Raw genomic sequence first — 24,268 nt, 5'->3', positions numbered from 1 at the left:
GAAATCTTGAACAATGATTCAATAGATACGTAAAGTAATAAGTCCAAAAGAGACAACTAAAGAAAAAAAGTTTAAAAAAGAAGTTCAGTTACACAGGAAGAGTCTCCTAAAAATAAAGCATTGAATCTCACTTAATTTAGATTGCTTTACAATTTAACTTTTACCTGAAAATCGACCTCCAAAACCAACAATATTCTACTTATCTTATATTGTTCATAAAATCGACAATATTTATAAAATTACAAAACTCTTGACCTTTTACCATTAACTAATGAAAGAACAGCCCTTCATCTTTAGATTTCTAATAAACAGTTAACTTATATAATATGTACATAACAAAATTTGTGTTACAGAAATCGTAAATCACGATCAAATATACACGTAAATTAATCAGTCGAAAAGAGACAACTGAAGAAAAAAGGTCTTAAAAAGAATCAGCCACACGAAGAGTCTCCTAGGAATGGAGCATCGGATCTCACTAATTGAAAAATACATTTATTACAGAGATGTAAATTTTAAGTGTTTTAAGTAAACAAAGAACCCAACCTTCTCTGATAAAGTGAGATCCAATGCTCCATTCTTGTATGAGACTTTTCGTGTGACTGTGCTTCTTTTTCAGGCCTTTTTTCTTCGGTTGTCTCTTTAATGGACTGATTAATTTGTGCTCACATGAGTTAATGGTAAAAGGTCTAAAGTATTTTAATTTTGTAAACATTGTCGATTTTATGAGCCATATAGGATATGTATAATATTAATGTAGAAACTTGCCGCAAGTAGCATAAAAAATGTTAACTATTTATTGTTTATTTATAAGATTATTTGCGGCTGGTTTGTAATTATTAAAGTGACTTTGCTGTAAATAGCAATAGTTATTTGGATCAGCGCCATCTAGCGTTGCGGATTTCTGAACTAAAAAGTGGCCCTAAACTTTTCAGCCAGAGCTTTAGCGCGTAGAGCCATTTAATTACTTATAAACCAGCCGCAACTTATTTAGTAGCTATAAAATAAAAAAATAACGATACATTTGTTTTTGGCGGCAAGTTATCAATCTATTTTTTACTCGAAAATTCATCTTCAAAAGTATAAATACACATGAGGTCAATTTTTGGTAGAAAAAACATTGATAACTTGCCGCCAAAAACACATGTTTCGTTATTTTTTTATTTTATAGCTACCAAATGAGTTGCGGCTGGTTTATAAGTGATTAAATGGCTCTACGCGCTAAACTGCCTAAATCTCTCCTTCAGAATTTCAAAAGCAATTTTTGGCCAAAAAAATCACGACCGCTAGATGGCGCTAATCCAAATGATAATTACTACTGAACTACTTATAGTAAAGCTATTTAATCAATTATAAACCAGCCGCAACTAATTTTATAAATACAAAATAAAAAATTTAACGTAGTTTGCACTGTTTGCGGCAAGTTTTGATCTATCTTTTATCCAAAAGTATAAATATATAGGAAGTCAATTTTCGTGTAAAAGATACATTGCAAACTTGCCGCAAACAGCACTGACAATATAAAATTTTTATTTTGTATTCATAATATTAGTTGCGGCTGGTTTATAATTGATTAAATGGCTCTACTATAAGTAGTAATGATTATTTGGATCAGCGCCATCTAGCGTTGCGGATTTCTGAGATAAAAAGTGGCCCTAAACTTTTCAGCCAGAGCTTTAGCGCGAAGAGCCATTTAATCACTTATAAACCAGCCGCAACTTATTTTGTAGCTATAAAATAAAAAAATAACGATACGTGTGTTTTTGGCGGCAAGTTAACAATCTATTTTCTACCAAAAAATTAACCTCTAATGTGTTAACACTTTTAAAGATAAATTTTTAAGCATAAGATATATTGTTAACTTGCCGCCAAAAACACACGTATCGTTATTTTTTTATTTTATAGCTACAAAATAAGTTGCGGCTGGTTTATAAGTGATTAAATGGCTCTACGCGCTAAACTGCCTAAATCTCTCCTTCAGAATTTCAAAAGCAATTTTTGGCCAAAAAAATCACGACCGCTAGATGACGCTGATCCAAATGATTATTACTACTTATAGTAGAGCCATTTAATCAATTATAAACCAGCCGCAACTAATATTATAAATACAAAATAAAAATTTAATATTGTCAGTGCTATTTGCGGCAAGTTTGCAATGTATCTTTTACACGAATATTGACTTCCTATATATTTATACTTTTGGGTAAAAGATAGATCGAAACTTGCCGCAAACAGTGCAAACTACGTTAACTTTTTTATTTTGTATTTATAAAGTTAGTTGCGGCTGGTTTATAATTGATTAAATAGCTCTACTATAAGTAGTTCAGTAGTAATTATCATTTGGATCAGCGCCATCTAGCGGTCGTGATTTTTTTGGCCAAAAATTGCTTCTGAAATTCTGAACGAGAGATTTAGGCAGTTTAGCTCTAGAGCTATTTAGTCACTTATAAACCTGCCGCAACTTTTGAAATAGATACAAAATAAATAATTAACATTTTATGTGCTGTCTGCGGCAAGTTTACAATCTATCTATTACCCGAAAGTATAAATATATAGGAGGTCGATATTTGTGTAAAACATACACTGCAAACTTGCCGCAAATAGCACAAACATAGTTAATTATTAATTTTGTATTCATTTCAAAAGTTGCGGCAGGTTTATAAGTGATTAAATGGCTCTAGGGCTAAACTGCCTAAAGCTCTCCTTCAGAATTTCAGAAGCAATTTTTGGCCAAAAAAATCACGACCGCTAGATGACGCTGATCTAAATGATTATTACTACTTATAGTAGAGCCATTTAATCAATTATAAACCAGCCGCAACTAATATTATAAATACAAAATAAAAATTTAATATTGTCAGTGCTGTTTGCGGCAAGTTTGCAATGTATCTTTTCACGAATATTGACTTCCTATATATTTATACTTTTGGGTAAAAGATAGATTGAAACTTGCCGCAAACAGTGCAAACTACGTTAACTTTTTTATTTTGTATTTATAAAATTAGTTGCGGCTGGTTTATAATTGATTAAATAGCTCTTCTATAAGTAGTTCAGTAGTAATAATCATTTGGATCAGCGCCATCTAGCGGTCGTGATTTTTTTGGCCAAAAATTGCTTCTGAAATTCTGAACGAGAGATTTAGGCAGTTTAGCTCTAGAGCTATTTAGTCACTTATAAACCTGCCGCAACTTTTGAAATAGATACAAAATAAATAATTAACATTTTATGTGCTGTCTGCGGCAAGTTTACAATCTATCTATTACCCGAAAGTATAAATATATAGGAGGTCGATATTTGTGTAAAACATACACTGCAAACTTGCCGCAAATAGCACAAACATAGTTAATTATTAATTTTGTATCCATTTCAAAAGTTGCGGCAGGTTTATAAGTGATTAAATGGCTCTAGGGCTAAACTGCCTAAAGCTCTCCTTCAGAATTTCAGAAGCAATTTTTGGCCAAAAAAATCACAACCGCTAGATGGCGCTGATTCAAATAATTATTACTACTTACAGCAGAGCCACATTATCAATTATAAACCAGCCGCAACTGAAATGACAGAGAGATATTAATAAGTTGACATTATTGATTTTGTTTGCGGCAAGTTTACAATTTTTTCTTTTACCCGATAAACGAGCACCAAAAGTACAGATAATTTACTTTTATATCCTTATACGGTTTAATAAAATTGACGATACTTACTGTACAGTCAAAAACGTCAGAGACTCTCGGAGACTCTCGGAGAAGAGCACTAAGTTGCAAGAACAGTTTATTCTGTTCTCCTGTACCTCCGAGTCTCACCGAGAATGCATGGGCTTGAACAAACCTAATGAGTAGAGTAGCGTAGAGTACTCTGTATACTTACTTACTTACACACACACAAACAGCAAACGAGAAATTTCTGACAGAATGAAAATATGACATGGGTATCTAACCTCTATCTTGATCATTGTTACAATGTCGTTTGAGGCATACTTATAATTTTAATTTTTAATTTTTGTTCTCGCGATTATGTATAGATTTTGAGCGAATAAACACAGCTATTGGAATATAGACAATATATGAATTACTGTTTAACATTACGGAACAAACAAGCGTTTGTCGCTTGCAAGTTTTAGTAAGTATATTTAACAGCAAAGTGAAGTGCGTTAACATTTGATTATGTATATCTTCAAGAATTATTTTATCTTGATATTTTAAAATTGTAGGATGGCTATGGAAACTACTACTATTGCACTGCTAGTTACCTCATGTTATAAATTATTACATTGTTAAGCGAATAGATTTTTCATTCAGCACATAGTTTTTGGATTATAAGCTGAAACAATGCATGTACAGATCTCTCTAATTCCTATGACATTGGGACTGTCTCGTTGTACTGCCAAAAGGTTGATTCTCCCAATCACGCAAAAATTATTTTTTCTCCCTGTAAGATATAAACACGACGATAAAATCCTGGAAACCCTTGATGACGAAGATACGCTTGCGCTCAATCAAAAAAAAGCCAAACTCATAAACACCACAGTAAGCGGCATGAGGCTAGATGCCGTGCTGAAAGCTGGACTTGGTGTATCTAGAAATAAAATTGAACAGGCCTTTTACGAGAGTAGAGTACGAATGAATGGACAAAAAGCTAAAAAGAAAGGTATCGCTGTGAACATTGGCGATATATTGGATTTGGTCAACACAGAAAGAGCTCCTGAAAATCCCAAGTTAATAAATATATCAAGGTTGAAGATACTTGATGCCGATTTAGAAGGTGACAAGTACAGAGTTCAGATGATAAGAGACAAGAGTTTAATTGTTGAAGACGAGACAGTCAAATTTTAATACTGCATACAATGTAAATATATTTAAATAAATAACGTTGAGTTGTTAAACTCCGTAATTTGGAAAAAAAATTTTTAATTTGTGCAAAGGTTTTTAGTAAATTCTTTTTAACATTTATTGAAATTTATACTGCAGTTCTTATAAAAACTTTAATTTGATTATACATTTGATTCTTTTCTGCAAAAAAACATTTAAATGTTTCTTAATAACACAACCACGAGAAATCAATCCATCAAATATAAACTCTAATTATAACACGATGAGCTCGGCAATTTAAGTTGATCGTTAAAAATAAAAAAATAAATAAAATGTATATATACAAGAATGAGTCTTGTTAAATCTGAAAAGGATGAATAAAACAAATTTGTTGATTTATTTTTGTTTATTTGACGAACATTTTCTCGTCATAGAGAAGTGGTGCAACAAACAAAAAGTACAAACACTTATACCATGAGACTTGTGAACATCTTATTTTCCTGTAAAGTTTTTTAAAGAAGTCGGAGTTTGGAGGTCAGTCACTATATAAGTAGATGAGAATAATTCTTCATTTCTTAAATATTTAAATATAAAATATATACTTTTATACACTATATACGTGTTTATATAGTCATATTTAATCTGTCTTCTTCCAATACAATATAACGCATCTCTCTTTATCTTTCTTTCTTTCCATTCTTTTATGCTCTCCATATAGTTGATAATCTTTTATTTTCTCTTTGATTTTTCAAGGCCAACGTAGAAATCACACTAGGTGTGGTTAACTATCTTGTTAGTTTTTGTAATCCCTATGTAGACAAAGAGACCGCTGAGACCAGTGGCACAAGACGTACAGCGAAGCGCACATTATTTCTCTGTTTTTTTACTTTTTTCTACAGTATTTACAGTCATAGAAAAAATAAAATGGGCTTACTGTGTCTATCCTTTCTGACCATTAGCGGTTAAAAAAATTTCTAAACAACGAAACACATTTTTTATTTTCTGAAACGCTCTTTTTCACACTTTATAGTTTACGCATTAAGTTTTAAATTTTTACATAAAAATTATCAACATAAGAGATTAATAAAATTGAATACTTTCTTCAAGAAATTTGGAAATAAGTATCGCATTTGTAAATTTGTACTAAGTATACATGATAATATATAGCATCAACGTTATCGCGAATGTTACAATGCACAGGCAGTGGCGGATAGAAAAATGGTGCTTTCTTTGTTTGTTATATTTGTATTTATTTGGATGATCTTATCAACAGAAAATACAAAAGCTTTTTTTTTTTCATTAATCAAAGTTTTTTGCATACAATTGTTTTCTCTCCTAATTTTCCGTATTCATTTATTTATTATTATTATTTTTTTTTTCTTGTTTGTAAGTTTTACAACGATTGTGCGCTACCGCTTGTGCTCCGAAAAATGTGCAATACAATCTGAAGAGGAAACGAGGAATGTAGGAAAGTAAAGAGCGCAATCTTAACGAGATAAACTTTGGTATTTGGTTATGCGATCGATGCTAGTTGTTTTTTTTTTTTATTCGTGTTTGGTGCTCTACTATAATTTTTTATTACTGATATATGTACACATATATACGAACGTATTTCAATGTAAAAAATAACCAATTAAATCATTAGATGCATTAAAATCTTTAATCATTAGAAAGAAGGGAATAATACAAGTAAGAAGAAAACAGTTTTATAAAAAAAGGATTAATCTTTTGTAATACTTGACATACATTATATGCCGCATATAAGAATATACAGTTTATTCCATAAAATTTTTAATTTGTATTACTGACCATTATCGTAATTCAATAATATGATTCATAAAAAATTTAGCAAGATTATAAATCTTAGGATCATTGTTAACCAATAGATAAACTTTTTTTAGATTACATATCATAAATAATTTCTATAAATTGCAGAGTTTTAACGAGCGCTAAAATGTACGTTACATTTACATCGATTTGATATATCTCATTCTTTTAAAGAAAGGATGCATACGGATGTAGAAGCTCGCAAAAATAAATGAAAGGTGCAACTGAGATAAAGAAAAGAACAACTGATAATGGGAGATAATAGTTAGGTAACACGATTTAACTAATACTTATGAAAATAGTAGTAATAATAATAAGTGTTAATAATATAGCAATGATAATATCGATGTATAATGTGTGCTCTCAATATAATTTTGTTTGCTACTCATGGGTGTGCATTGGTGCAATCAAGAGTAACGTTTAAAAATTTAATCTAACAATTTTTTTTATATATACTCAAGCCTCCATCATCTAAAACATGCACATCGACAGCGATTGTCGGCATTTTTTAATTTTTCTTATTCTCCATATAATTAATACATCATTATACTCTCTCTTTTTTATCTCTCTATACATTGACTACAAAGAGGGATTTGTTTTTTTGTTGCGTTGTCTTATCAGCTACAAAATAAATTAGCATCTTAAATACTTTCCAAATACAACTTGCACAAATACTCTCACAGTCAGGTTTGCTATATAACGTCATTCTCTTAGCGTGCGCGCGTGTCAACGGAGTCTCTAAAGCTCCCTTTCGTCGAATAAAAACTCGCAAAGCGACTCACTATCTCATTGCTTACACGCAACGTGATTCTTATATACATAAGCATTGAATTTCTTCATAATTTGTACCCATCATCGTAACGCTACGTTTAGTTTTTTGTTTCTCTCTTTAACATCGTCTAAAAGAGAAGCTACATTGTCTCTTTTTTTTTTCGAAAAAAAGTTGAGAATGACAACAACTTGTAACGAGAATGAGCATAGCGTTTTCTAGGGTTTACATAACGCGCAGTAAATATGTAATTACACCAATTGCAAATCTTGAGATGAAAAGATCTTTGTCTGTTATCGAAAAAAAAAACCAATTATTAATGAACATGATCGTGTTATTTGAAAGATCGAACAAAAGATACGTCTAAAGATCTCTGTGACTTCTTAATTCGGGCCTTGCAACAACGACGAGTCAACGACAACAGAGAACAAAGGTGAGAAAGACACGACAGAAGAATTCGTTTTCGCTTATTGTTGCTCTATACTCTGCACGTTATCTCTTGCGCACTCCTTATTTTGTACATATACAGCTGTGTGTGTATAGCTTCTAGGCTTCGGCCGCTTTTAAAGCTCGCAAAGCACCGTCAGTGCCTCTTATCAATCGCCACGGTAATCTAGGGATCACCGCTGGATCACTCCTCTCATACGGTCGACGCCTGCTGATTGTTGTTATCCAGAGGTAAGCCCGTCGAGCACTCCTTGAGCATCGCTCGTAGCCGGAGAATCTCTTTCGAGGCTGACGCCAGGTCTGATTGTAGTTCCAATTCTTTTTCCCGCAGGCGCTTGATATCTCGTTGGCATGACTTTAACGAACAAACAAAAATCCCCATTGCAATGAAACTCTTTGATTACATTACGAATCATTTCAAGAAGTACTTACCACGTTCTGCCTCAACAAGTCCAGCTTGTCACCCTTGAGCCTCTGGACCTCCTGCCTGAGCAGGTCCGTTTCCATGACCAACCCGGTCTGACCGGCCTCTTTTCCAGCACTACACCTCGCCTCGTGGGTCTCGGCTGAGCTCATGCTCTCCAGTCCCGTGTCGCTGTCCGGATAAACGGCCTGGTCGAGCTCGAGCTCGCTGTTCAGTGAACTATCGTCGCTCTCGGACACAACCCTGTGTTGCTGTTGCTCGATTATCGTCTTCTCCTGAAGGGCTGCGGCGGCTGCCGCAGCAGCCGCGGCGGCAGCTCGCTCTTCTCGCCTCCTCAGATTCTCATGGGTGAGCCTCTGAAAGCCGGAGCTCGACGACGACGAGGACCCAACGAGCACGACGTTGCCGCTGCTCGCGCACTTCTCGGCGATGCTCACACTCCCGGTGTTACTGTTGCTGCCCTCACTCGCGAGGCCGTTCAGCGAGCTGGTCTCGCGCCTGTTGTCCTCGTCCTGCTGCTGTACCGTAGTCAAGCTGCTGCTGTCCTGGTTGTCCGTGTTGGACAAACTGCTGTCCTGGCTACCCAGACTCGGGCTGTTCCTGTCCGAGTCCCTGCTGACACGAGTGCAAAAAATGGTCATGTGGCTTTCTTTGACTAATTCGACCCACCATCACGCGTGAAGACTTGCTTACCTCCTGAGAGTGAGGTCGGGCGAGCCAAGCGGACTGGCCGGCTCGACGGATCTCTTGCCGGTTGAGGCGCTGGTGGATAGCTTGCCGCCGCCCGTGGACTGCCTGTTGCTGGGTGGACTGGGCTCGAGTGACTGGGCTTTCTTGGACAGCTGTTGGGGCACGCTCTCGGTCGAAGCGTTGCGCACCCGAGAAATCAGGGCCTTGCGCACGGTGTCGATGAACCGAGACCCGCCACCGCCACCGCCGCTCGAGCTGGTGCCGGAGACATCCCCGCCCGAGGTAGGACTCACCGGGCAGTTTGTGGCACCGAGACCCGAGCCCAGGAACTCTTGGGTCTTGGACTGAAGCTCCTCGACCAGGGACTCGAGCAAAGCCGTTCTCGTGCGCAACTGTACAGGTCGAGAGAACATTTTTGTTTATCCATTTCATCATTGTGATGTTTAGAGGTATAGATAGAGAGAGAGAGAAAAAAAAAAACAAGACAAACCTCGAGCTTGGAGAACTTTTCGGCTTTGTAGGCCGCGTTTTCGGCGTTGACGAGCTTCGTGAGCAGGAACTCCTTGAACTCGACTCCGCGCATAAAAACAGCCGGAGTCGGAAGGGTCGGGCCGAACCAGGGCACGTCGTCTCGCGCCGTGATGCTGACTTTGTACCTGTCAACGGATTGTTGCAATTAGATAGATTGTATGGATTAATTTCTCGCAAGTTAAGAACAAAATAGTCTATTTTCCGTAAAAGATACGATTTGCTCTTAACAATACCGGTTACTGAAAAAATTTCTCGGTAGCCCTACGCGTGATGGACCGCGGTATCGCGAAAACTCGATTATCGGATGTTCTCGAATCTGTTTGCGGCTGGCTCGCTTAAGGGGGAAATTTGCGGTCAGCATACACATACACAGGGGCTCCGAAGAGCCGACGATATAATTTAATGGAGCGGCCGTTGGGGCAACAAAGTGCGTGCAAAGTTTTTTCATTATTCCTTGTACCTATTCTTTCTTCGTCGCCATCACCATCATCGATTACCGTAATGCTCCCGAGCGTAATCAAGTAGCCCCTTTATGTGCGGTAATTATTACTTTCATCCATATACATTATCCTCGCAATGGAAACAATGGGTGATGATATATATTTGGGGCTGTAGGCACCTATACCTCGTAAGAAGTGTTATGTCTTGTAAGGGGGAGATTTAGGGCTGGTACGTTATATACAGTTGTTGGATTATTATTGTTTGTCATATTAGGCAAGCTCTGAAAATGGATTTTTATACACAAAAGATCATTAATAAGGAGACTGAGGTTGTAACGCGCGGAGGATCAGTTTTGTAAAAAAAAAAAAAAAAAAAAAATTAGAAATTGAGGATGGAAGCTAAAAAGAAACAAATCTGTACAGCGGAAGAAGGAAAAGGATTGTTCAAGAGTTTAGGGTGGAGTGTTTTGTTCGATAAACCAGTAAAGGTGATTCAGGAGCAGCTGAGAGCATGATGTGACGAGTTAGGATGAAAATGAATGTTCTTGTGAGGGAAGTTTTTTTTACCTCGTGTTAGGCGTGCAAGGGTCGATGGCCTGGACGACGATGAAGGCGTGCAAAAAGTGACTGGCTATCATGTCGGGACTGAAGGGCGTGGGCTCCTCCTGGAAGATGATGGCGACGATGTCGTTGCCGATGTGACGTTTGCGCTGCAGTTGCTGCGAGTCCCCGGGGCTGTAGGGCAGCATCGAGGCCACGTGGAATAGCACCTCTCGGCCCCGGAACACCTCGTACACCGCTGTATCACCCGTTTGACCGTGGCGCGTGTCCAGGCCACCTCGGTATCTGTTTCAACAAAACATTTGTTCATTCATTCAGATAAGCGCAACGTATTTTACGCATTGAAGTTCATTGCTAAGTACATGAATACTTTAACTCTTTTTTTTCTCCTAAATAGTGTTTCCTTTAAAATTACAATTAATTGTTATTGCTGCCAAATAATTTTTTTAACATTATTGTAACATTCAATTGGTAGCAAATGAAAAAAAAAAAAATGTTTCAAAAAGATTTCGAAAGTATCCATGCTCAAGTCTGATGAGTGTTTTTCAACATTTTAGACATCAGTCAAATGAGACGCGTAAAAAAAAAAAATACGAAAGTACAAACTCGAAGATTGAATGAAACATAATGAATATGCATCTCAAAGAACAGCAAAAAACAAAATCCACTCGACAATTCCATATTAAAGGAGTCGTAAAAGGACACGGAGGTTTATCGCATGGTGTATAAGTACGCACCCCTTGTGATCCTTGAGATCGATGCGTTGGCCGAGCAAATCGAGGAACTCTTGGAAGGCAGGTGTGATCTGCCGGTTGCCGAACAGCTGCTCCTCGGTGACCTGCCGGACTCGTTGGTGGAGGACCCCGAACTTGAACCGCGAGACCAGAGCGTGCTCGTCGTAACGGGCTATCAGGGTACCCGCTCCCGAGCACATGACCGGCACGAGCGAGTTCACGCTCAGCCCGTCGTTTATCGCCTGCGAGATGATTACCTGGATTAATCGTTTAAAGTGTGTTGTGTTGTCTTTCTCTCTCTCTCTTTTTAATTATTATCATATATTGTATTGTATATTGTGTGTATTGACGGATATTGGGATTATTCAAAGTCACAGGATCGACTGAAAGCCCCCCCCCCCCGGAATTGTTCGTCCAAGCGATTACAAGCAGCAACAGCATAATATACGTTTACGTAAACGCGATTCTCGTTGGCCTCCATCGGAATTCTTTCTCTTCGTTTGCAGGCTCGACACTATGCACGTACACAACTATTCAATGCACCGGCACCACGCGACATGAATTATTCAGCGGTGTGCTCTATGCTCCAGCTGCTGTACCAGTATGTTGTTGGAGAGAGAGAAAAAAAAAACAATTTCACCTCCAACGTCAGGCCAAAGATCTCTCATGGGTTTCCCCCGCTTTTTCGGGGTGGGAAGGGGGACGAGAGAAAAGTGTCGGCTAATTTTCCCCGAGAACTAACATACACAGGGGGATAACGCGCACAACGCGAGGTCTAATTGGTTTTTCTACCCCATGTGCGTGCAAGGGGTCAAGTCTGGAGGTAAACCGATTTTGTTTTTTTTTTTTTTCTCTTCGATGGAATGATTGTACTACGGGGTCGTCGACTTTGGAGACTACAATGCCCAAGTCTACTGTAGAAGATCCTGTTGTTTCATTACTGTCGATTGTCTTTTGTACACTCGTCTCGATTGTGAATTAGACGGTATATACATGTACGATGACCATGTGCGGTACAAATACTACAAATACCAGAGACCAGAATAAAAAAATTGTTTTTAAATAAATAAATTCTCGAGATCACAGTGGGATCACAATAGAAGGTTCATTGTGACACTCTAGCTTGATACGGGATTATAAAACAAAAAATTATGTAATTTTCATCCCCTGCGTTGTATCATGTGTACGCGGTATATCTCAAGTACATCTCCCTTGAAAAGCTACAACTGTACGCGGGTATACGGATACAGGTTTGCTCTGAAGCTTTCTAGAGAGCCAACTGCGTATTTTTTTCTTCAGCTCACTGTGCCTCTATTATGGGTGACATTTTAATCACATGGACCTAGATATTTATATTTATTATTGAGGACTTATTTAAAATGCACTTTTAATTTATTGCCACCTGTTTACAATGGGCGATAAAGGTATATGTTTCAGGGGCAAGAGAGGGTTTATATATGGGTGTACAATAAGAATGTTACGTTGCCCATGCAGGGAGCGAACAATGGCTTCGTTCACGCGATGTGATTGGCAAATTCCATTTGACATAATATATACAGTCGCTCGTTCGAACATACGAGAGGAGTTCCGTCAAAACTGCAGTCACTATAGCGTCCCACGATGGAGACATTTTTTTCAGAGGCACACTTTTGGGTTTATTTTATATGTACGGTTTTGCATGATACTATACTCAATTTTCGTTGTTTGATCATACAAAAAAATAACTCAAAGTGCGTTCCGACTACTCTTGAGATGAAAATATACGAGTTTCGAAACATCAAAGTTGTAGACGCGGGAAACCACCTTAATGAAAAGTAATTTAAAAAAAGTAGAAACAAACATCGTAAGAGTAAATTAAAAGTTTTCGCTGCTCGGTAACACTATGCAGGTGAAGCAAAATAATTGTACGTATGGTGCAAAGCCTTTTTTATTCATTTTTGTAAATTTACTGAGAACCAGCAATTCATCAATTTACAAAACAAAGCGAAATTTATGTATTTAGATGTCTCTCGGGAGTAATTTTTTACTGTGTGTAAACCACAGTAAAAATACAGCAAAGCATGTATTTATTAAAAGATTGTTCTTAAATATGCGATTTTTAAACGCTGATGGGATGACGTTTAGTGTAGACGCGAAGGAGAAAATAAGGTGACGCTAATGAAACAAAAGCAACTGTGATGGGAATAGTGTATACAATATATAGAAAATCGAGGGGAATAATAGAGAAATGTGGAGCACTTGTAAATTGTAGGTGCGAAAATACCAGTAAATTGGTCCCGGAAGATTGCACGGGCGATCGGGTAAGTAAAGAGGAACGGAAATTAAAAATACTTACATCAACGCGCGCAAAAGAGGTTTATTGGATTTCACGTTGACATCGATCGACTTTGGCATCACCTGTAGTTCCCAACCTTGGAAATTGTAAAATTAATTTCCCAATCGTGCAAGTGATCGAGGATCGATTTGTAGGTCAATTAAGTGAAAATTAGAAACCAAGAGCCACTTTCTGTAACCGGCCAAAAGGAAGACGGGAAAATTCACATCACGCACGGAAAGCGATACGAGAAATAAGTGGACTACACTTCCGTTCATCGAAAGCTTGGGGAAAAATGCGATCGCTACAGCCGGAATCGAGCAAACACGTTTTTTGTCTTGTATTAATACCGTGTGGGGATCGTTTGTTTTCTTTTTTTTATTGTATAAAAATAACTCCATCCAACTAACCGCGATACACATCCGATACAAGATTACATCGAGCGAAGGCCAACCAAAAGAACCAAAGCAATCAAATACACACGAAAGCGGTGAATCTGGTATTTACTACTTTACTGCCGTAGACTTGCAATTACCACCGGACCACCTTGCAGACTCGCAAGTAAAACGAATCGTCCAATCGGTGCGAGACAAGAGCGCGCATCGGTCTATAGCCAACGAAGAGAAAAACAAGGACGATTCCTTATCGCGACGTTGGTCGGCGCAGCCTCTCTCTGCCATTCGATTTCCCCAGCGCCAATTTCATTCGACTCCGGAGAGGGAGAGAATTTCCTTCTGTACAAAACGCGTGTGCAAACACATCCATATTCGTGAGCGGCCAGAAGTGGACGGACGGGAGAGTTTAACGGAACAAATCGATGGAGACTCCGATAAGGAAGAACCAAAGTCCGTTTATTTCCCATCCCCCGCTCCGAGTCATTTCTCGTAGACGACTCGTCCTCTTTCTTTTATCGCGGTGAAAGTGGAGCCGGAAAGGGATTATTTAATCAGCGCGCGATTAGACCATCTACAGGAGGGCTGCTGCTACTTTTTCGTCCTTTTATTTTCCATTTACGGATCACCCCGTGGTGTTGGTGCAACATGGTTGCTTCGTTTCATCTTTTTACGGTACAGGGGGATGCACGAAATAAGATCTTTCAGTCTGATCCGGATGGGTATTGGATACGTGTGGCAGAAAGGTTCAGAGGGTGCGAGAGAAACATGGGGGGGGAGGGGGATAGATTGGGGTATTGGTGCTTACCTTGACCATTTTGACGGGGGAAGGGTTGGGTCCGAGGACGGTCGCCGAGATGAGGTCGTGCATCGAGCCGGCCCTCAGACGTAGCAGGACGCGCCAGTGCTCCTGGCCGGCTACCGTTTCGGCCTTTATCGACACCAGCACCGGCCCGTTGTCCGAGTCGCGTCCCACGAGGTTTAGGTGTTCCTGTTGGCGTGACAAAACGACATACAAATAAATACATAAATTGAGCATTGAGAAGTGAGGTATTTTTTTAATAGATTTATTGTACGCTTCGATCTTAACACATGTCTAATTTGAGCTTCTTACAAACGTTGTACAGATCAAAAATGTTTTTTTGTGGTGCAGTAAATATTTCTGAGCTTACCTACTAATACCTACTAATATCTATCAAGTTACGATAGTTTTATTTTACAATTAACCTTTTTTTCACGATTTCTGTATAATATCTTAGATGCGTTTTGTGAATTACGGCGAATCAAACAAAACGAAAATAAAAATCAATGAAAAACCATTAATCGAAAGTGGGTGTGTTGCTTTACTGGATAAGTGAAAATCGGGTTACTGTTTTATAATGAGGGAATAGCCATGTTGCACTGTTTCATTCCACAAGTATTCAGTTATATAAATAAAATTTTTTCACAAAAAAAAATCAGAAGAATTTTGCACTGTTTTACATTAAGGAATTATACAAGTACTCAACAACCCTATATACCGTATGTGTTTCCCACATCAAAATCGCTGTATCTCCTCGTAAATCATCCGAAATCGTGTACAAAATAATGAGAGCCGAATCGCGCTGATAACCAAATTGTCGAGAAATTGTGCGGTCCGACAATTTTGTGAATCATAATACCCATTAGCATCAATGTGACTCGCATTGTTTTGCCGACGCGGGCATATTTAGATGCAAATAGATCGTTGCAACGTACAAACGCGTTCGAATTCCTACCTAACGATCCGGGCAATCACTCGAGAGCGCGTAACAATCGGCGGCATTCGTTTGCAAAGGCATGGAGCTGCCATTATATGGAAAACGAAAATGTCTCGCGTGACTCAACCTATATATACCTACATACTTTGTCTCCATCTCCCGGATTACGTTGCATACATGGACACACTCGTATTTGTTCACGTAATCTTACCTGTTAAAATAAGCGGTTATATATTCGCGGCGACACAATATCTTACCGATCGACTTTGACATGTCTGTATACTTTTTCTATATCGGATCAATTAAAGTTTATGCTTTTTTTTTTTTTAACTCGCGTTACACGGAGCGACGGATAAATCATAGCGGGCGAGACTGCCGGGAAGATGAGAGTGGCTGTGCCATACGAGGACGGATTAACGTAGGGATCGGGTTATCTAAGCGTCTACCGAGAAAATGGGTTTGCGATCGATTTAGGACTGAATTGGAGATTGCGATGCTCCATCATAGCCGTCGCCGTGTGTACATGCAACGTATAAGTGCATGTACGGAGCTAGATGCGGTGGTATCGCGTTACGTAAGGGCGTCTCCATTCGAAGGGGAGGGGGCTATTTAATGCTGATTCGATGTATCGCGAATGAAGATGGTTTTGATGAAAAATGTTTTTAAAAATACACCTTTGGTATAATACTCGGTAAGCATATAAAATAATTCAGGTGTACATACTGCACGTAACAAGTGGTGGAAAAAAAAAAAAAAAAAAAAAAAAAAAACTTATATGGCCGCTGGCGAGGACTCGTTGTTTTTCCCTTTCTTTCATCTTCCCCTGCAGCACCAACGTGCACGTTTATATGTACATACATATACTCATAGTCACGGGTGTGTACGGAGATATCATGTGTCGCACAATAGGTGAGGGGGGTCGCGACGTTCACGCTTACCAAGTACATTACAATAGTGAAAAAAAAGGAGGAAGCCAGTGACGTTCGAAAAAATTCGCGTAGGCTCGTTCCCCTCTTGAGGATGACTCATCCTCTATTTCGTATGCTACGTGTATGTCTTCTTCTTTTATCTCTTTGTTTTTCGTAGGTTTTCGTAATTTACGGAGAACAAGGAAAAGTACTCTCTTTCGAGTCTTTTTGCTATAGTGTCCTGCTCGTTACGATGTGCGTTAGTGCGCACAATATTTTCATTATAACGATGGTAACTTTGATTTTAATGACGTTGCGAATTGTCTTTGCACCCTTTAAAATCTTCACTTTTAGTTGTAATAACGAAGCTTTGTAATTTTATCTGTTTTTTTTTTTTTAATGAGATATACGTTCATTCGACGCAGCCATGCATTTATACGGGATAAACGAACTATTCGTCGCAACGCACCTATGCTCATATTGTATCCTTCATTTTCGCCGCGATGAATAATTTAAACGTCATCTCTTGCGGGATATTACAAATATTTGTACGGCGTTGATGCGTTTCCATTGTATGTTATAAATGTGCACCGTTCGAGACTTCCTCGTTAATTTTAGATTATACTGTGTACATTATACACGTATCCGCGGTTAGTTATCTCAAGCATATAGGGTCGTACGTTATTCGGCATGCAATTCTCTAAATTCCTTTCGGACGATTTTTTCTAAAAAATTGAATTCCATATATTTGCAAGCACTAGAAGCTGTATTATCGATAACATCAGGAGAAAGAGAGAAAAATCTCTCGCTTGCAAGTGCACGGATATATTTACTGTCTATGTATTGAGAAAAAGTCCTTTTTACAGATCTTTTTTCCACGAGAGAAAGCTCGAAAGCATTTTTACATTTGGACCGAGTCCCATCATCGCTTTGGGCAAATGTAGAAAGTTATTAAATCTTCACAAAGGCAAAAAAACATCCAGCTGACGAGTATGTGACAATTCACAGAAGTGAGCTCATGCGTAGACAAACTCTGGGGGACAAAGTCGAGCAGCGGCGTGTTTTCGTGACACGTTTGCAACGAAGGAGCCATTAAAACACCGATATCGCGTGCCGGTCGTGCCCCTAACATGTGGACATGCAAACGAGGGAAGGAGAAATGGCGGTGCTAAGAGGGTCGGATGCTCATGGATGCCCTTGTAGCTATACTGTACGAACGATTAGATCCTTTCAATGAATAAATTAATCATGTTGAGGGTCTTTTGTTTAGCCACTCATGGTGGCAATGGGGCATGAACGGTAATCTCCATAGGCCTATGGATATACATCCAAGACGAGCTTTTCACCATCGAGTTCTCAGAGTTGTCATTTGAGCAACATTATTTCGTGTAACGACGTTTATCGTACGTATTAAATATGGCACGCAGCTCGAATTACAAGCCGTAAAGTGGAGTAACAAACTTTGCAAATGTAAGCACACACAAACGCCCGTGCAAGCTGTGATTCTATAACACAGGTACCGCTCGGGCTTTTAAAGACATCGAACCGCCAGCAAAGTTTGCCTTTGCCCAAGTAACGCGATCAGCAACTTCCGACGACATGAATTTTCAAGTTTACCACAGTGTCCTCTCTGCTATAACGTGTACAGTGTATTCGTCTTTGCGTTTCACAAAGCACAAAATTTGCTGGTATCGCGATTGTAATTTTTCGATTGTTGGGCACATGATAGGTACGTTATCGACGCGAGCACGACAAAGGTGGCCACGAGCCCTTTGTTGGGCATGATCTTAGCAGCGGTGGTACAACAACAAAGGATATTCTAAGCACAAATTTACATCTAAAAGTATACCGATCCTTACAGCGAGTATTTATTCCCAACGAATCGATTAATTACACAAAAATACCATCAAATCAGTGGTGCACCATGAATCCATTGCGAGTTGGCTCAATCAGTTCCACATTCAAACTTAACAAGCGACTATACATCTAGAAATGAAAAAAAAAAACCTCATTAACGTTAAAACCTGTAATTAACGAATCACCACGGGGATGAATGGCTTCATCGATTCAACGACCGCAGGACCTGCAGCGGGAAAAATAAACACACGCTCGACGAGGTGTATATTACACATACAGAGTGGAGGACGCGGGATAAAAGAAAAATAATTAACGTTTGGACGCATATATATACGATGTTCCGACTTGCAACTCTCCCGCGCGAGAGTTTGCGGCGCGCTTAATCAACAATAATTAAAAGCTCACTGCCTGGGGTGGGGCAGTCAGTTTTTGCACCCATGGCATCGTCATTAAGAGAAATAAATATAGGCATGCAACTGCACTTGGATGCTGATGTTGCCCCGTAGGTTTTGTTTTTTTTATTTCTCTGTACACGCGTATTCTCCCTGTCTATATATGCGTAGTCCACGAAACAGAGCCAGCAATATGCAAAATTGATGATCAATGTTTGAACCTGATTATATTTTTCGGGCTACCTTGATTTGTTGAAGCGGTTTTCCGCCACGTGCTCTCGTTGCTATACACGTCATTTTAAGACTACAATTGTTTCAACGAATGAAAAATAAATTCAACGCCTTGTTGCCTGAACTAACGAGAGCGAGTCTCGGTTAGCAACGGAGTAAGTACACGTCCGACCATTCTATACGTTTCCCCGGCGATCGATGCCGTAACATATATATACCTATCCGTCCCTCACGACCGGCTAGTATACACATCGTCCCGTGCAGTCCTATACGAGAGAGAGGGAGAGCAAATCTCATTGGAAATCAAGATTTAGTCGCGGACCTTTTTTTTCCCATTCAATGTAAAAACGGTGAGTACACACGAGACTTTTTTTTCACCTCATTTTGTTCGAGTGCTGTGTGCATGTACACTATATAATACGCGCGGGTAAGTCGGCGATCGTAAAACTTGACGAGTCTCTATATCTAAATTGTTATTTTCCGAAAGTTTGGCGTATAGGAACGAGGAGAAAATCAAACCAACAAGTCCATAGTGAATATTATATGGCGTGCTCGTAAGTTACACTCAACTGCGAACAGCATATTGTTTTATTCATGCGGCCTTTTATCGTTTTTTTTTTTTTTTTTTTTTTCCGCGCAAAGTATGCGCTTTTGCCGTGTGAAAATATACTTGATTGATGAAAATTCGAAGTAGTTCAGGCAAGCTTCAACCCCCTTGATTTCGTCGAGTTTCTGCTATTGAAACCCAACCAAACTTTGGGAATCCTTTCGAAATTCCGTGGATAAATAACACATTCGCGTATATATATATGATATACATGCTCTCAGGAGCAAACCAGAGCCTGCATCCGCGTGCATGTGTGTGTGAATGGTCCGCGCGTTTATGCATTATGTATGCGCGTGGAAGTGCAACGGAGGAGGATAGTAAGTATAGAGACGAGAAATTGGAAAATTCATGCTGGCTCTCGAGCGACTTTTTCCATACCCTCTCTTACTTTTTTTTCCCCCGAGTGAAAAGAAAAAAGTGTCAAATGGGGATCTTTCTTCCCCCCGGACGAAAGTTTGTAAAATTCATCCAACCCTCACTCGCCTCGAGATGAATCGGTGAATACTCGACTTGGTTTCAACGAGTGTATATATACGTACGTGCAATCTACCCGCGATCGGCTCCTCAAATATTACATATAAACGGGGGCAAAATTTGCGCGAAACTCGAGTTTGTTTACCGGCGCTGCTCCTCCATTGAAAATTCAATGGTATTACAAGTATAACTGTAACGCAATTTCGAGCGAAGAAGGAGGATAAAAATACCATAGATAGGTAGTACTCGAAGGGGTAAAAAAAAGGAGAGCGTATATACATACATATGTATGCATCAATAGGAGATGCACGGAGGGGGCGTTTCCTCGCGAGCATTGTGAATTCATAGTGTGAGAAAGTTCCCACTCCCACGCCCATGGCGCATGAACGTACGTGTATACACACACACACATATATGTATATATATATAGGTACGCCGTGCACTCCTACCACCCCCGCACGACTCACTCGCTCGTGCTCCACATCTATCCATCCATACCAATGATTTTCCGACTTCCTCCTCTTCTCGCGTTCTTTCGTTTTTCCGCTCGGATCTCTCTATCTCTCTCTCTGTTTGTACCGTATGCGCTTTCCTTTTAATTTTCCTCTCCAGTTTGTACCCATACAACAACTAACCACAGAGACTTGCGAGCCTCTCATTTTCGCGTTTGTTGGCCCCTCTTTACTGTACGGATTGAGATAACTCGGAACGAAGCCTTCCAAAGTTATTGTATACATGTGTTAGGAGGAGGAAACATCGTGACTTTTTTTTGATACTTTGCACCATCTGCTACGCGGCAATCATGTTTTACCATCACCTAAGACACAAACACTGAAACCTTAAGAAGAATACTCCTCCATCCGACACATCATACCTTTTCAGTTTCCTGTTTTTTTGAAGGCCTGAATGACGTAAAAACGACCCGAATTATATGGCCGTTACAAACATCGTATGGATGAAGTTGAAGGTAGGAAAATTCAAAGATTATACATTATTCATGGAAATAATTAATTGTGGGTAGATCTAGAGTCGTACGTGACGTTTACCTTCCCTATTGTAATCATTACCAAGTGGAGCAAGGATTTTGAGAAAAATGACCTTTGTTGGTGCATTTTATTCCGAAACACAAACACAAATAAAGCTGTAAATGTTTAACCATGAATATCACGCCACAACAAACACCACGCCGAGGGCCAGGGCGTTACAAAATCCAGGACCACCTAAAAGATCAGCCTCGTCCCAAAAGTGGCGAAAAGTCACGCCAACCAGTCTCCCCCGATGGAACAATCCAATCCTAAAAACACCCCTCGGCTAATCAAATCAAACGCCCGGCCTGCTGTAATACATATATATATATTGCACGCTTCTCGCGATCATCCCCCACCGCGAATCATCGCCGTCCCTCGTCCTCTTTCAAAAAAATTTCACCCTGCGCTTCCCTCTGCCCCGCCGGTCCTCCGAATGGAATAAAAGCCCGGCACTTTGCCAATCTTTTCGTCGCGCGCGTTAAACCCAACCGCATCATCGTGCGCTACGGGTAATATCTTCCATCTCTCTTTCTCTCGGCATGGGTGTATGACGTATACTCTCCTTGCACCCCACCGTCCGAGCGTATCTGTATCATACACATATATATACACGTGTGCAGAGAGGAGGAGGAGGAAAGCGCGTCTGGATTCCCTCGGCGAGGATGCGGAAGTCGTTAAATCCAGGCGCGTATCTTCCTCGGGAAACGCTCCCCGTATCCTTTTTTTTTCCTCCTGCAGTCCCCTCCCCCCTTCCTCTTCTTCTTGCCGTTACATTCCCAACTCTCTTTTCCCCCACCGGTGCGTGGTGGTGATGGTGTCAGAGAGCAACGCACCTGTTGGCGCTATACGTATTATACACGCGCAGAGAGATGGATATGCGCATCAAGAGCAAGCCGGCTAATTGGCTTCGCTGTAAAAATGCGGTGCGATAAAAAAAAAAAAAAAAAAAAAATGAAGAAGAATCGTGCTCTCTTCCGTTGTTTCGCTTTCTCGGTTCATGGGGGTAATTAAAGAATCGGCGAGAGATCGTTGTGATGCTTTGGCTCAAAGTGTTTCTTTTTCATTGTTTCGGAGGATTCCTCGCTTTTGGGGGGTTTTGATCATTTTATTCGCTTTGGAGGTGAATGTTATTTTTCTTCAAAACTGCCTGTCGCAGTATATTATTATTATATACGTACGGTACACGAGACCACGACGTAGAAGACATCGCGGAGTGTGATTATTATTATATCACTTTTTGTTTCCTATACGCTGACAAACAGCCGCGCAGTGGAAATATTGGCATGTGATTGTTCAACGCAAGGAAAAAATAAAGGAAGCAAAACATGTGGGCCTACCCTGCCGACGAAAAAGCGCCTGTAGCACTTGGCGGTGTCGTCCTGGTCGATCCTGGGCTGCCAGGCAGGCTGGGCCGGTAGCAGGGCTCTGCCGGCCGAGTCGAGGTTGTGCCTGTGATCCGTGCCGTCGAGCCAGTAACCGGCTGGCGTGACAACCATCGGTGGCGCCTGGGACGTCATGCTCGCGTGCTGGATCGCGGCTTCCATCAGGGCACGACCCAGGGGTGCCTCGCCCACGGGCGACGGCACCGGGGTCGGCGTGCCGCTCGCCTGCGAGTTGGTGGCCGGGCTCGTTGCGCTCGTTCGCTCGTCCCGTGACGTCTGTAACGTGAAACAAGAGGAAAATACCATGTTTAGTTTATAATTGATTTTTTTTTTTTTTTTTTCTAATGTTTTCATTCATAGTACAGATATATGCATTAAATGTAGATTCAAGTTCATGGTCGATACGAAACGGTACAGATGACTTCCAAAATCAAACAGTGAATGGTCTTTGACATAGTTTTTACGAATATGAAAAAAAAAAGATTGTCAATCAACACGAAGAATAGAATTTTGCTAAAAATGAATAATAATCGGGATGAAAGTAAAAAGCGCCAAGTGAATAACAAAAAAATAACAATAAGAGGATATGGGATACGCGAAGGATGAAGGAAATAACAGTGGCGTTGAAAAGAAGGGGGTGGTATCAAGATTTCACCCCCCCCCCCCGTGGACTCTATAAAGCGACCGAGCGCCGCCAAGTCGCCGCTCTCCCCGTCGTGGACATAAAAGCTGATAAGTATTTACATTACCGTCGCCGTATAGTGTGTACCCCATTCTTTTCTAGTGACGCCGTTTCCTCAAATCCTCCCGGGACTACGGAGATGATTATTTTTGCTTTCAAACAGCGGCACCAACCCCCGATGCTTCTACGCAGGAGAACTATATACGTGTTTGCCTCCCTTTTTTTTTTTTTTCGTTGTCAACTCGCGTGCAGTTAACTCCATCGTGAGATATTGGAGAAAAAAAAAAGTAAGTGGAAAGTTTCATCCTCTTGGCTCTGTTTACGGAAAATCTTGGCCAGCGTATTTTTCTCGGCAGTGTTTTTTTTTTTTTTTTTGTTTTTAGAAGCGCAAAAAGCGATGGCGCTCTTGAAATTCTTTCTTCGAACAGACTCGGAATTATGTAGGTGCTCGAGAGTGTTGTTACAGCCGAGCTTGCGGTTACGTGGGTAATAAAAACACAAAATAAAGGAAGAAACATTTTTCTAGCCTCTCTCTCTTTGGCGAGTGTAGTTTGTTGTTATTCCGCTCGCAAATGTGCAAATGGAAAGCTAAACGGAGATACTCAGGGGGAGTGATGCAATTAAATTTCTTGCGAGCGGAAGGTCTAGTTTTTTCGGGTATCCAGAGGAAATTTTTGACGATGGAGTGATTTTTTTTTGTTGTACATTTTAAAAGTTGAAGACAAAAAAAAGTACTCTTCTTTTTGGGACTTTTCTTGTGTCGGTTCATAATGTAACATTATTTAGATTGCCTCCAGCTGCATGAACATAGCTCAGAAGGGTCGGAGTGGCATCTCCTCTATATTGGGAGAGCCAGCCTTACGCGCCATTAATCTTAATGTAACGAGACTTTTAGTACTTCAGTTCCAAGGGAGCAAAAAATAAGGAGCTACTGGTCTACTTGGTCCACTGCTGTTACTTTGTGACCATCTCAAATAATTTTTCTATACAGACTTTTTGATGCAAATCGTTGTCTTATCTGAAAAATCCCAGCA

The 24,268-nt window shown here is 39.9% G+C and overlaps 1 protein-coding gene across 7 annotated transcripts in view; it reads right to left on the bottom strand.

The window, feature by feature from the left end:
• Positions 1 to 5,192: 5,192 nt before the first annotated feature.
• The window catches only part of LOC106642948 (uncharacterized), a 196,403-nt gene continuing 177,327 nt past the window's right edge, over positions 5,193 to 24,268 (bottom strand). For 3 of the 7 annotated variants that reach the window (XM_089594338.1, XM_023391284.2, XM_023391286.2), the window contains 8 exons: positions 22,508 to 22,828; positions 14,743 to 14,925; positions 11,232 to 11,485; positions 10,501 to 10,779; positions 9,453 to 9,618; positions 8,966 to 9,354; positions 8,281 to 8,887; positions 5,193 to 8,203 (listed from right to left, as the gene is read on the bottom strand). In XM_089594338.1, the coding sequence (XP_089450464.1) occupies positions 8,042 to 8,203; positions 8,281 to 8,887; positions 8,966 to 9,354; positions 9,453 to 9,618; positions 10,501 to 10,779; positions 11,232 to 11,485; positions 14,743 to 14,925; positions 22,508 to 22,828 (2,361 nt within the window). In that variant the 3' untranslated portion in view covers positions 5,193 to 8,041. The remainder of the gene's footprint in view (positions 8,204 to 8,280; positions 8,888 to 8,965; positions 9,355 to 9,452; positions 9,619 to 10,500; positions 10,780 to 11,231; positions 11,486 to 14,742; positions 14,926 to 22,507; positions 22,829 to 24,268) is intronic. The other 4 variants (XM_089594357.1, XM_089594341.1, XM_089594345.1 and 1 more) reach the window with 4 other exon arrangements.

Source organism: Copidosoma floridanum, unplaced genomic scaffold (assembly GCF_036245765.1).
Source record: "Copidosoma floridanum isolate Cflo_tuat_1 unplaced genomic scaffold, Cflo_Japanese_pri ptg000001l, whole genome shotgun sequence".
In the NCBI taxonomy this organism is placed as follows: domain Eukaryota; kingdom Metazoa; phylum Arthropoda; class Insecta; order Hymenoptera; family Encyrtidae; genus Copidosoma; species Copidosoma floridanum.
Note: the sequence above shows the minus strand (reverse complement) of the source record. Positions and strands in the feature narration are given on the sequence as shown.